The sequence below is a fragment of the Psittacula echo genome (assembly GCF_963264785.1).
Source record: "Psittacula echo genome assembly, chromosome: 2".
NCBI lineage: Eukaryota > Metazoa > Chordata > Aves > Psittaciformes > Psittacidae > Psittacula > Psittacula echo.
In genome coordinates this window covers 66,686,544-66,699,920 of record NC_137737.1, presented here as the reverse complement: position 1 = coordinate 66,699,920, position 13,377 = coordinate 66,686,544, and the positions used below count along the sequence as shown (strand labels likewise).

The 13,377-nt window shown below is 41.0% G+C and overlaps 1 protein-coding gene across 6 annotated transcripts in view; it reads right to left on the bottom strand.

Moving 5' to 3' along the window:
* The window catches only part of JARID2 (jumonji and AT-rich interaction domain containing 2), a 218,544-nt gene that overhangs the window by 9,113 nt on the left and 196,054 nt on the right, over positions 1-13,377 (bottom strand). For all 6 annotated transcript variants that reach the window (XM_080609914.1, XM_080609911.1, XM_080609912.1 and 3 more), the window contains 6 exons: positions 8,974-9,066; positions 8,422-8,540; positions 8,189-8,259; positions 7,248-7,362; positions 3,008-3,113; positions 1,978-2,160 (listed from right to left, as the gene is read on the bottom strand). In XM_080609914.1, the coding sequence (XP_080466040.1) occupies positions 1,978-2,160; positions 3,008-3,113; positions 7,248-7,362; positions 8,189-8,259; positions 8,422-8,540; positions 8,974-9,066 (687 nt within the window). The remainder of the gene's footprint in view (positions 1-1,977; positions 2,161-3,007; positions 3,114-7,247; positions 7,363-8,188; positions 8,260-8,421; positions 8,541-8,973; positions 9,067-13,377) is intronic.

Genomic DNA, 13,377 nt, shown 5'->3' with positions numbered 1-13,377 from the left:
ACCAGAGTGCATTCATTTGGTTCAATACTCTGTTTTCCTGTTTCCTAAATGAATTGTACTAACTTTGCCCAAAGCCTTATTTCAGGACATGGAGTTACCCCTTTGCCATTCCAAACACAAACTCTTCACCACACCTGTAAACCTTTTCCTCATCCTAAGTTTAAAATTTCAAGAGCTCTCAGGGTGTTTTTTAAAAGCCAGCAACCTGGTTCCACATATGGTTTAGGTGAAAACTCTCTGTCCTTTACACAGGCTTTATACTAATTCTTTTATTCCCACAATTATCTGTACTCCTTACAAGCTGAAATCAATGCCATTTCAGATGCAAAACTTCATTTTTTCCATATATTAAAGGAGACTGAGCAGTCAATACAGAAATGAAACAACACTGTTTAGTAATATAAAGAGAGTCACTATAAAAAAAATCAGGTCACCATATCAAAGAATGAAACCAAAGTTAATTTATCAAACAGCTGAAAACTGCCAATATTGCTGTTGAGAACAGACAGACAGGAAGGTACAATTGTCAGAGTTCATTAACAGTCCAAAATGGGAATCTTGCTCATTACACAGAATGTCTCAACCTCTGAAAAGCACAATCCCAGCCCACCTCTGAAAATGGCCCTGTGCCTTGCCAAAGTGAAGGAACCAAGGAAAAATTTCCAAAATTTAAGGGAGTTAAAAAAATAGGATAGTTTGAGGAAAGAAAGGAGGGGAAGGAAAATAAAAGAAGGAAAAGCAGAGTGCAGTGTGTGTTTACAGTTACTTTGATACAAACATGTATCTGTGGTTCTCCTAAAGTTTGTGAGAACTGTGACTTCAGTGTCCAGGGTAGGTTATCATAGATTGGAATCTGATGGATTTTCAATCAGCTTATGTTTACCCAGTGCAAAGCTCTTAAAAGTTAATCAAAAGAAACTGTTCTTCAGAATTTGAGGCACCAAGAAGAGCTTTTTAATTGCTGCATAGTGATTTCTGTCTCTTACAGGACTGGCATTTCCAGAATGTCAAACAAGTGTTCAGTAGAGCAATAAATATAGCATATGGAGTTAATATAATTGTGCACCTTCAGACAGAAAAGGTTAGCTCAGAATTCTCATTCCTTATCTATACACATATACAATTCCCATCTTCCCCCACAATAAATCTGTAATAAAATAACCTTTTATTTCAAACTAAGTTAATAGTTAGCATAATCGGGCAAGAAGAATCCCATTATCCCTAAAGATCCAAACCCTAACTGTGGACATATTACATTTAATTACTTACTAACCACTTGTTCTCAAGCTGTAAATGATAATTTACTACTGGTTTAGCTAGAAAACACTACCAAAATAGCATCTGTAACCCATAGTGTATTTGAGGAGTTTGGGAACACAATTAGTGACATATATTCTTTGTCCAAGACCACAGAAATGTAGTCAAAATCATGATGACTGGACAGTTCACCTGTTGGTTTTGGCAGACAACCTGCCTCGGTTACTTGTGTGAAAAGGGAATGGGAAAGGGCTTTTATTTACATCTTAGTATCGGATGTGAACCTAGGGTCTGTGAACCTAAGGATTTTCAAGTTGATTAAAATTGAAATTGCCCTGATCAACAGCTTTTCCTGAATGAAGGGACAGAGAAAGACACGCAATACAGCTGTGAGTATTGACTCTGCCTATCATAAGAACTACTAAGCACAGTTATTCAGATATTTGCACCTGAGAGTCTAATGGTTCTACAAAACATTACTTAAAATTAGTAAGCGTAATACAATATATATATACACAATATATTATCATTAGCTCTGAAGGGATTTTTGGAAAGCTTCCTCGATTTTTTTCATGCCTTGCAGAACTTTTTTCATTTTTTTTTATTTAATAGTCCACAAAATTAGACGTAATTGTACAAGTCTCACAACGCTATCAATCCTGAAATGTCGGTTTAGATGGCAGGGCCATGAATCCATTGTAACTCCTTTTCTCAACTTACCTTGGCTGTTTTAAACCCCATACTTGTCCACTGGGTGGTAGCAAAGTGCACTGTTTCAGAAACACTATAGCCACAACACACTTTGGACACAAAGGATCCTGGAAAACAGACAACGAACTGCCCGCTCTGTTGTACAGTACGGTGCACCCTGATCCCCTCCTTACACAAGATTTCTGGAGAGATCTAGAAACACATAAAAGCAAAACAATAAAAAAAAAGAAAATAAAAAATCAATCAGAACTTTATTTTACGCTGACATCCCCCTCCCTTGCTGGGTATTGACTGCCACATGCCACTTGTTTGCTCTGCTAACAGCGCAGCTCTGTTCACTTTCTCTCTTCCCTTCTGCACATGCTGAAGCTTAGTGTTCGGAGTGAGAATTACAGAAGTGACCCTTCTGAAATCAACAGTTTAAACTTCCACTTGCCAAACAATCTCAAACACAGAGTCTCAAAACAATACTACCGATTACTACTACAGAAAGTAATGCAGACCATTTTCCATGTAGATCTTTTCAGACTTGTTACTGTATCATCCTTGCTACTTCACTTCTGTTAACATGCTAATATGAATAGCTGAAGGAGGGTCTTTGTTATGGGCTCCCAAATTTGTATTTACATGCACTAAATATAAATTGTTATCCACAAAATAAACAAGGGAGCCAAAACTACTCAGAAATCCTTCTAAGTATTAGGCTTCTTATATCTATGGTGGCTTCATAAAATGTCAGTCATGGCAGATTAACTGATTACAAAACACTCGTTTTGTGAGGTTAAATACATTGTGGTCAGTATTAGAAATGGGTATTTATTGCACTGTCACATTTATTTTTATTTCAATATTATAACATGTGAGCCTTGGTAGAAAAATGCCATGTGGGTAAACACTGCAATTAGGAAGTAGCCAGATTTTAACAGCAGCCTCTGCATCATTTTAGTGTAAGACAAAACCAAAATAAACCCCTGAGCAACCAGCATCCTAATTAGCATTGGGTTCTCAAATGGGAATATTTCTCCCAGTGTTAACCTACCATTACATTACTTTCAAGCATTTCCAGCCCTGGAGTGCCATTGGCTTGCAGCAGGGTATGTACCACATCATCAAGTTTGTTCTCCTCCGCAGCAGGAATGCAATACCTGTTGTTTTGTCAGAGGAAAAGAGAAAAGATTTACTGTGGAGTAAATAATGGTCCACAGCTACACAGGAACAGGCAATTCAGATCAGGACATTGATTAAAAGAAATTAAACGCAGGCTTTTCCACACAGTTCTTTTTGGTAAAATACTGAGGATTCATGGAATGCTGCTTATTTAGATTGTCTGATGGTGTTGACTAAATGCCAAAGGACATAAAAATCCCTGAAACAGAAATGCTAAAACTCTGTACAATCAGAGGAGAGAAATCAGTCACAGGATAGTGTTGATTTTTAATGGCACCAAAACGACCAGAAGTTGGCATCTCATGAGCACCAATATATGTTGTTACCTTTATCCTAAATGGCTGCATTTATTACCTGTGCATCACCCAAGCAATGTTTTTATTTAATAACATTTTCTGTTTGTAACAATGAAGAAACCACAAATCACCTTTACTGTTAAAACACAAAGTACCCTAAGAGCTTCCTGCCTTGCTTACTAAATAAATCCCACATCCCTTCTCTTCCTTGCAACAAAAGACCTGACTCAGAGCAGCCAAAGCTGAAAGATTTAAAACTTTGCTAGGTGCATGCCAAGTTCCACATCCTCCTGTCCTTCAGAAGCCAAGGAAGAACCTGTCCTCTCTGTGCTCACTGCCAGCAGTACTCCCTATGCAGAAATGACAAGAATGTAAGAGTCTCAGGTCTTAGCTTCACACATCCAGAGAATTGTTATTTTGCTGGATGCAGGGTGGCAATATGGTGACAATTAGTCACTACTCTTGCTTGCACTCTGCTATAAAGGTGTTTATGTTCCCCAAGATCTGGTAGTTGGTACCCGGTAACTTCAAACTGAGCAGCGCAGTTTGGTCGGAAACATACTGCAACCATTTGCCCCCACCACACACACATAAAAGGATTTTGGGGAAAGGGTAGTTTCCTTGTCATTCATCCAGTCTGTCAATTTCATAAAGCATTCTGCTGGCCTTACAGACCTTGTGAGGATATTTGCTTATAATGTGCACTACTATAAACTCTGTATGCGTCATACAGAGTTATCCTGCTTGATGAGTCTGTAGGAGGCTGTACTTCCTATGATTCGAACATCTCGTTACTGTTCACTGCCCTGATGATGACTTTGATGTGTCTTTGTTGATCTTCAAGCCAAATGCCAGAAGAGATGACAGTATCTACTCATACAGCTAATTGCAGCCACAATAAGGGCCTTAATGAGCTGGTCGCCTGGGTGTACGTAGACTGATTACTTACACATATACTGACAATGATCAGGACCTTTCTAAGAAATCCGATGGTTATACAGAGGTGAAGAACTTTAACTTGATAAAGCTGAAGTCCCAACAGCAATTTTAAATGCATGCTGTGTATCAAACACTTTGCAGTACCTGTGTTGCTATCAATGACAGCTTCAGAACAGCTCCATGTGTGTAGCATATTACTCTCATTACACTATAGTAAGAGATTTTAAATGGTAATGAAAATATTTTCAGTTCAAACCCAGAACACTGCAGAGCCCACTCTTTCCTTTTAGAGTCAGAAAATACAGCTGGAACAGCCAAAAGATCCAAGCATGCAGCCCCTCACCAGATGGGCCCAGGAAAAAGCAGGGGAAGGATGTGTGAAGAGGAGGGATAGCACGAAAGTGCATGGGACTGACTACTGGCAGGGCTGAGGGGAATGAAGATCCTTTGCAACTGTGGCGTATGCTGCGATTTCACTCATTTGCAGTTCTTGATCTACCTGTAAAAATGGGAAGACAGCAGCCAGTATAGACTTCTGAGTGTCTTGGGCAGAACAAGGTTCTCTTCATTCTTTTAATGGTCACCAAGGATCCCTCCAGAATTAAAAGGTTAGGTCACTGACCTCTGCCCCGCATGCAAATTGAGTTCTCCCCTCTTTACTCTTCAGAAGGTAAAACCCGAGGGATTAGATGGTGACCTGAGCAATCTGCAGGTAAATGGAGCACCAGTGATTTTAGTACCACAGGGATGTGTCCTTTGAAGAGAAGATTTCTGGATGCTGGCTGGACTTTGCAAGACAGAGGAGAGCTTTGATGCTCAGTAGCCTGCTTTATTATCACTGAAGCAGCCACCAAAAGCAATGCTGTCAGGGCTACTCCAGATATTAGACCAGACCTAGTTATTAAATTCATTTTTTCCTCAATAAAGTTGGGTGGCTTTATTGCAATATTAAAAGTTGTAAAGAGTTAATAATGAATACTAGCCTGACACTTCAGCCTGGCAGCCTTGCCAAATAATAGCTTTTACAGACTAAGGAGTTTCATGCCTTCCTTCTTCTGAGTTATTACACATTATCAATGTTTCATCAGGACAATCATCACAATACACCTGAAGCTATGTACTTGTGTTTATAAGCAAGCCCATCAAGAAAAAGCAAACGGCTTCCTTGGCTTTATTCTTCTCAACTTGGAAAAACAGAGACAGTAGCTTTTCCAAAAACTGGCTAGCTGCATTCAAGCCTGTTCAATCCCAAAAGGCAAAAGGCATGTTTTGACATGCACAGTATGAAGAGAGTGGCCTCAGAACTTAATTAGGGTAATTCCTGAATGCCTTTTGTTTGGAATTTGCTGTCATTTCAGACTAGATGAATGGCATAGAGAAAAACAGATTCACCCAAGGCTGAGGACAATGTAGCTTGCTCAGCAGTTTGTCCTGACAGTATACTATTATAAAAGATTACAGATTCCTGATTCACAGAACAGGGAGAGGAGCCATGAAATGCTCATGACAGGAACAAACTCCCAGATGTGCAGCATAATCCAGCTTTACCATCCTTTACCCTTTGCTATGATCACATACAGAACATTTCTCCTGCTTAAAATATTTAGAGAGAGGAGCTCCTGCTTTAATGGTTTCCTCCAAGAGTTCAAATTCTTTTTTTGTGGGACATGTGCTTTCCCAGTGACAGCTGGGTCAGCACCAGCACCTCTGACATCAGCAGGTGGGAGTTAAAGGCAATGGCCAAAGTACACACTTTGCATGTGAATGAAGAGCAGCTGACACTGCCACTGCCTCCATGGGGACTTCCAGAGGCAAAAGGGGCCCTCAGCAGGCCTTCTCCTGTCACACCACCCAAGGATCCAAAGTCTCCCGCATTTCAGAGTTCAAGAGGGGAACAGCTGGAACTGTTGAATGGGAATCAGCTTCTCACCTTTGCAGCAGACACCACTTAAGTAACTTTTCTTCTCTATTGCATCTTCTCTCATCAAGAAACAACAGTTACACTGCTTATCATTCATTGTTGTCACCGATAATCCTCTTGGGTAATAACACCAATGTCACAGTAAACTGACAGAAAGGCACACGACATGCCAGCAGCACCTGCTTCCTGTAATCCCACCATCAGCTGTTGTACTTCCATTGCAACCTAACTCATCATCATCTCTAGCAGCATGTATGCAATGAATTCAGAAAGGATTCACCATGTTCAAAAACATTTATAAGCTGAGTGTTAAGTCTATTTGCACGATCTATCTACCAAATATCTTCAGGTCCTTTCCAACCCTAACTATTCTATGATTCTATGAAATACGAAATGTAGCTAGCAACTAACTGATGATGTCCACAAAGAGACACTAGAATGATGTGTGTAATCATATTAAAAATTATTATCATAATGAAAAAACAGAAAACACTAGGGACCTGGTAGATACAGAGTTCAAGATCTTCTGCATTAAAAAGGACAGCACTGCCTATGTAGTCAGAGTGTGGGTTCAGTCACTTTACAAGTGGCAATATAGAGCTTACTTGAAGAGTGCTCTCCATCAGCCTGAGGAAAGTCTACCTTGACTAGCTGTCATCTGACTTACACATCATGAAAACTTTCCACAGATTAAGCAGTGTGTCAAGCAGAAACAGTTTATTACTAAATATTTCAGAATAGAGCGTGGAAGATAAAGTGAAATTTTTCTTCCAGGAAAGGGCATTTCATCACCAAAGTTTATACTACATTTTCCCATTAAAACTATGACCACACACACTGGACCTTTCTAGGTGAGACTCATTCATGCAAGAGGTACTACATAAACTGCTATTAACACCAACCTACAGACAGCCACTGCAGAGAATGGGAAGAAAACAAAACACAGGAATACCTACCAAATGCAATCAGCACCAGTGTGTAAGTAGTCAATGTATGGAAGGTGATTTTGGTCTCGAGACCAGCATGAGGTAGAAAAGACCATGCCAATATTTAGCCAAGGAATTGTCACTCCTAAAGCAGAGAGATTGAAAATGAGTTATGATTAACTGCAGTTTCTAATTAAAAGACAGTTTGAGAGGGCATTTCTGTTGAAAATATTTTTCTACCCGCAAGCTGACCCTTAAGTTTCAAGTCTTCCTGCCAGAGCGAGTAATTCACACAGAATAATTTAACAAATCCAGAATTTCCACTAACAAAATATCTACCAATTACATTGCCTTTGAACATATTTGTTTTCTAATAGCTGTAAAAAATTTTTATCCTTCAAAAATATACAAATACCCGCAATTTTAGCTCAATGGCATTGATCAGAGGAGGTTGTTTCATGTTGTCAAGCATACATGTACTTGTAAACAGACACCGCTGGTTTGTTCAGGCTCAGCATCTGCATAGGAGACTGAGTTATGCTTTCAGCTAACGTTTATACCAGTAAATTGCAATGGTACATATGCAGCTGGACCACTTGTTTTCATATGGAAAACCTGTGTGCTGCTCTTCCCAGTGCTACAGACTAAGTTTGCAAGTAAGGAATTGCACGGCTCTGTACTTTGTCACACTGACACAAAGCAAGAACACTGATGTACTGGCAACAAGAGAAAGTGATACTGCAAGTACAACTGATTCCTCCCAGGTGTATGGTCTCAACTATTCATTAATTCTTTATCTGCATACCTGCCTTCGTTCCTTTAAATACCACATGCTATGCACAACTGAGTGTCTACCTGGTCAGCCAGTGAACAGAGGCGCCAGGAAGAGAGAGGAGACTTTGGTGACTACACAGCCACATTTATAGAGGACACGTATTCCTGCTGGAAACACAGAAAAGAGACTTGCTTACCAGGCACAGCACCAAGATGTCGCAGGATGGATCCTGTATTATTAGGAAGGACTGTGAGGTTCCACCCATGCCTGTTTGAGGGGTGACACAGAGGCAGATACATGTCAGCGCACATTCCTGGTGCTAACATCCCCAGCACCAAGCTGCCTTGCTGGGCTTATGTCCCCACCTCTACTTAGAACAACGGGGCAGCTGGCATGAGCCAACAAAACACGTGGATTTGGTGATCTTACCTTGAAAATGGTTCAGATTTTCCCACGGGAAAGCCACTCCCGTGGGTGTTGGTATCTACTTTTCCACAATGCACTGCTACATGGCAATCTTTCTGTTCCACTATCCGCCAATACTCTTGCTGTGGTAAGAGAAGGTAGTAATGCATTTTTAAGTCACTGAACAAGGCATCTCTCATTAAAATATAAACCCCAGAAATTTACACGGCTTTCATGACCTCAACTTCATTCAATGGAAAACGCTGCTTAAAAGTAAGAATATAAATACTTAAAAGTAACAATGAATCGGGAAGACAGAATTTAGATCCTTCTGGCTCCTGTGCTTCAGCACATGACAGATTAAGACTTCTTTCTCTCCCTCAGTTCATCAACACCTTTATTAAAAGTGTCAAAAAATTTTAAAAGGAAGAATCAATACCATGCCTATCTAACCAGTTCTTTTTCTCCTAGACAGCCTTAAACTGCTTATACTAATGCCTGAATGTCAACTATATTGAATCCCGAGACTTAATCTCCTGAAATACATACTTCTACCACCCCTTGTGTTAGCCTCACCTCTACTTCAGCTACTGTAGGCTCCTTCGTGAAGCACATGTTCATAATGTTTCTTGCTGTTCGGTAGAAGGTTGTTAAAGAAACAGACCTACCCTGTGGAAAAAGAAAATAAAGTTAAAAGTGAAAATAAAACTCTATGCCTCCATTCCCCTGGTCTCACTCTTTTCCTTACGCGCTCAATCCCAGATCACAGCAGGGGTAGGGAGGAAAATGTCTCCAGAATATGTCTGGGTCTACAGTTTATTTCTTATCTGAGGGAAAATACCTCAAAATATACTGAAATTTAATCACACCAAATCACCAGTCATCTAAATGGCCAACTGGATGTTTTCAGAAGGCCACGTATGCTGCTTTGTCCAGCATGCTGCTCTGTTTGATAAATACAGAAGATGGACACAGCCCAGCCTTCTGTGACAGGTTGCAAAGGACCCACTAGGCAACTCTACCTGCATTTTACAGTCAAATCCAATATATGATCAAAGGGTCATGTAGCTACTGTCTTTACACACGGAGAAACAGGTGAAAGACTTTCACAGAAATGTTCAGCATCAAAATAGTATTGTGTGTGATGGACAGGAGTCACAAAAAGTAGAGCTTACCAAGATTACTGTAATCATCTGCTTACAAAACCAAGTTATATTCGATTCAATAAAAGCAGTTCAACAGCAATTAACCAGGACCCGTTATTACAAGTTTGAGAAAAGTAAAACATAATAAAATTGCCAAATGAGCGCACTCTTTCTTGGCACTGCTGCAGGAGCTGCACAGGAAGAGGATCTGACCTGGTTTTCTGCCTGACCTATACCTAAGTTTCTGGATACCTGCTTTTACATAAACCTATAATAAAAGATGCTTTGGGAAGCATCCTCTGATGGCTCTGAAGCATAAGAACCCACATGCTCCTTTCAGACCAGACAGGGACACCCCCATCACCGCCTCTGGACATCACCTCTCCAGGGCAGGAGCAGCATCCTGGGAAGCAGTGAGCCACAAGAGCTGGCAGGCACCACATCAGCTGCTGTGGCCGTACTGGTTTGCAGGCACGGATGCAGGTAGAGACTAGCATCACTCTGTAAGCGTGAAGTTGAAAATACCTTTGCCCCCTTGCTAGTTCCACTTCTTTCTCTAATTCCCTTTATGTCCACTGGTTGCCCATCAGAGCAACCACAGACTTAAAAACTCCATGTTTAATGAACATTTTATTACCCAGACTATTACCTTTATAGTTTTTCAATTATGAAACAGACCTGCCAAACCACCTCAGTCTTTTCTTGTGTTTAATTTATTTAAAAACTATGCCCAAGAGTAAACCAGAACAACTATACAAGCAGCTTTTTCCCAGAGGCCAAGTCTCTCACTTTGCCATGCTCCTACAGTTGTAACATTGTCACTTTTTTAACTGAATGCAGCATAATTAGCTGCAGTAAAAAAAGTTTGTGAAATGCCCAGGGCCTGGGGCCCTCCGATTCCCATAAACTTCAGAGTTGGATGCTCTGCAAAACAATAAGCAATTTCCTTCATCTTTTAATGCCCTCATGAATCGTTTATTGAGGCAGCCTTTTACAACGAAACCTCTCGTAAAACGCAGGGCCCGCACCAACTGTCGTCACATTTGAGTGTAGACTTCACCGCTCACAAACCAACACATGCTCTTTAGCAGCTTCCTTGATTCAGTTACTTGCCTTTTCCTCTCATTTTATACAGACAAATAAGGACCCATCTCTCAAGGACAATAATTTCTTTCCATTTTTCAGGTACGCAGCAAGCAAGAGAAGAGTGGGAAAACGGATCAGTTTAGCCCTCTACAATTGCATATACCCATTTCTTCCTCTATCAAGAATTTGATACCTTTTTAGCCTCCTAAAAGTTGTAACCTGAATTAAGCAGTTCAGGGGGTTTCATTGCTGTTTTGTTGCTTGGTTCATTTTTTTTTAATCTGAGGGATCTCATAAGATTTTCTAAAGCCAACTCTGAAAATTATTTAAAATGCTGTAATGAAGCACTTTAACCAGAACAGAAAATGAATTGCTGAAGCATAAAATACCCTTTTCAACACCCTCAAAAATATCGCAACAGTTCAACAACTGTTCTGGGAGTTTCAAGCTACTGAGCAGAGTCTCTGTTGCTGTGACAATACAACAGAGGAAGGTTTAAGGAACAAAACTTCCTATTTCCTCTCCTGATTCCTCTCCATGGCCTCTGTGTCGGCCATGAGAACCAATCCAGAGCATCACCACCACCAAGTCTGGAGGGAAGGCACACAGAAGGACACTGCAACGCTATGAATGTTAAAGACATTAAAGCAAGCTTAAACACAAGCAGAAAATAGGTTTCACAATAGTCACAGGTGGGATAGAGGGACTCTTGTTAAACCAAGCCTGAAAATGCTGAGTCTCTGGCTGAAGAGAGCTCAGCATGGGATTCCTGAGGCAGTTTCACATGAGGGTTGGCAAAACTTTCATTGGCGATTTCTTCTGTGTGCCCCTCTAATGGGTCTGCTAACAAGTCTTCAGTTGGCTCTGTACGGAACAAATGCTGGTTTTAGTCAGCTCCAGTACAGACTTTTGAAGTATTTTCAGAGCTAAAACTGGGGACAGGAGAGAAAAATTCTTGCAGCAGATCTCCCTTTGATGGCAGCAGTTTACTCCAGGTACTTATAAACAACAACGTTTTATTAGTCAGGTAGAAAAGCCATACACTGAGGAGTAAAGAAAGCAAGAGCAGCAGCCTGCAGCACACACTTAAAAGCACAGCAGGCCTCCCAGCCTGGAAAGGAGCAACACTGTTTGGGGGCTCTGGCAGAAAGTCAACTGAACACAAAGGAGATCTACACAAACCTTGACATGTGATATGGTGGTGATTGCTCCTGGAAGCTTGGATGTCTCTTTCTAAAAACATGTTCCAGCTCAAGCATGTGCTGACTTCAGAAATTACTGTGTGAAATCCTAACTGTACAACCTCTTCATGGTCTGAAGCATAAACTTTATAGCCTAAACTGGACTACAGCCATATGATTATCATGTTCTCCTCCAGCCCTCAATCTATTGACCTGGGCATTTACCAAAGGGTGGGTGGGTTTTTTGGGGGGGATTGTATGTGGTTTGGGTTTTTTAATTAGAATTAGCAATGTGCCTTAGAAGGGAACCATTACAATGGCATCATTTGTGGAAACTGTAATGTGAGGACATCTTCTGGTAAATAAATTTCAGATTTTCTCAGAAACATGTTAGTAGGTAAAGAACCTTCACAGACACACACACACAGAGGGGGATACCATCATTCAAGAAAAACAGAGAATATAGGATCAAAAGGCTTGTTTCATAAAACCCCATGAAGCACCCTCTGCTACGCCTGTAAGACAGCATGACTTCCTCTCACTGGGTTACTCTGGTGCATCAGTGGGTTACTTTGGTGCATCAAGATTGTTGCTTAGTTTCTTATTTCTACATCTTGAGGTTGCTCTGTGTGGCATAACCAGCTCTCACGCATCGATCCTTCTACAGGGCTTTCCCCCAGGAGCTATGAAAATGGAAACCCATCACAGATTTGCTTCCCCATTTTCTCCCTGGTGCGTTGCCTGTGACAGCAGTCCCTGGTCTATACATTGAAGATGACCATGGGATGGGATTCAAATGAGCAAGTCCCAGTATTCGGGAAGCCGTTGGCACCAGGGTGGCAATGTGAGGTGTTGCCTGAGCACGTCCATGTGCTGCAGCTGCTTTGGTGGGTGGGGAGAGCAGCAGCCCACAGGCTCAGTGATGCTTGCCCCTAACAAGCTTCTAAGCTCAAAACAAAAGTATTCCCACCGGGTACTGTCGGACTCATGGGGTCTGATGCTGTCACTACTGCCAGTGCTCTTCAGGCAGCAGCAGCAATCTGGGAGCTCTCAGCCTTTTGGGATAAAGGCCTGGGGCTCAGGAGACTCAGGCTGTTTATGCCAGCTGCAATTTGCTTGCTAGCCTTTTTTTTTATTTTCTAAGCCTTATACTTCTTCACAAACTTCAACCTTGCTTTTCAAGTTACTTTCTATCTTCTAAACTTGGGACTTGCACTGGAAAAGAAGATGGAGGCATTTCCCTGCTAAGTCTGAGGTTGTTCGTTCAGCAGTCAGAGTAAGTTGTATCAAATTTTACATTTAACATCATTAAGCACAGGATATGAACCACAGAAATGCCACTTCACTATTCACAAATGCTACTGTCATTAGATAAGCTTCTCTCTGACAGCAGCATGGCAAAGAGATTGCTTTTCAAAGGTGCAATTGAGGCCAGAGTTCCAGAGTAGAAGAATTTTTGGGCTGACAAATCGTAACAGGCTGCAAAAGAAACCTAAAGCAACCTCTTAAAGCTCAAGTCATGAGCTCATGTAGTCCCTAAATAGCTTAAAAATAAGCCACTTTGGGCT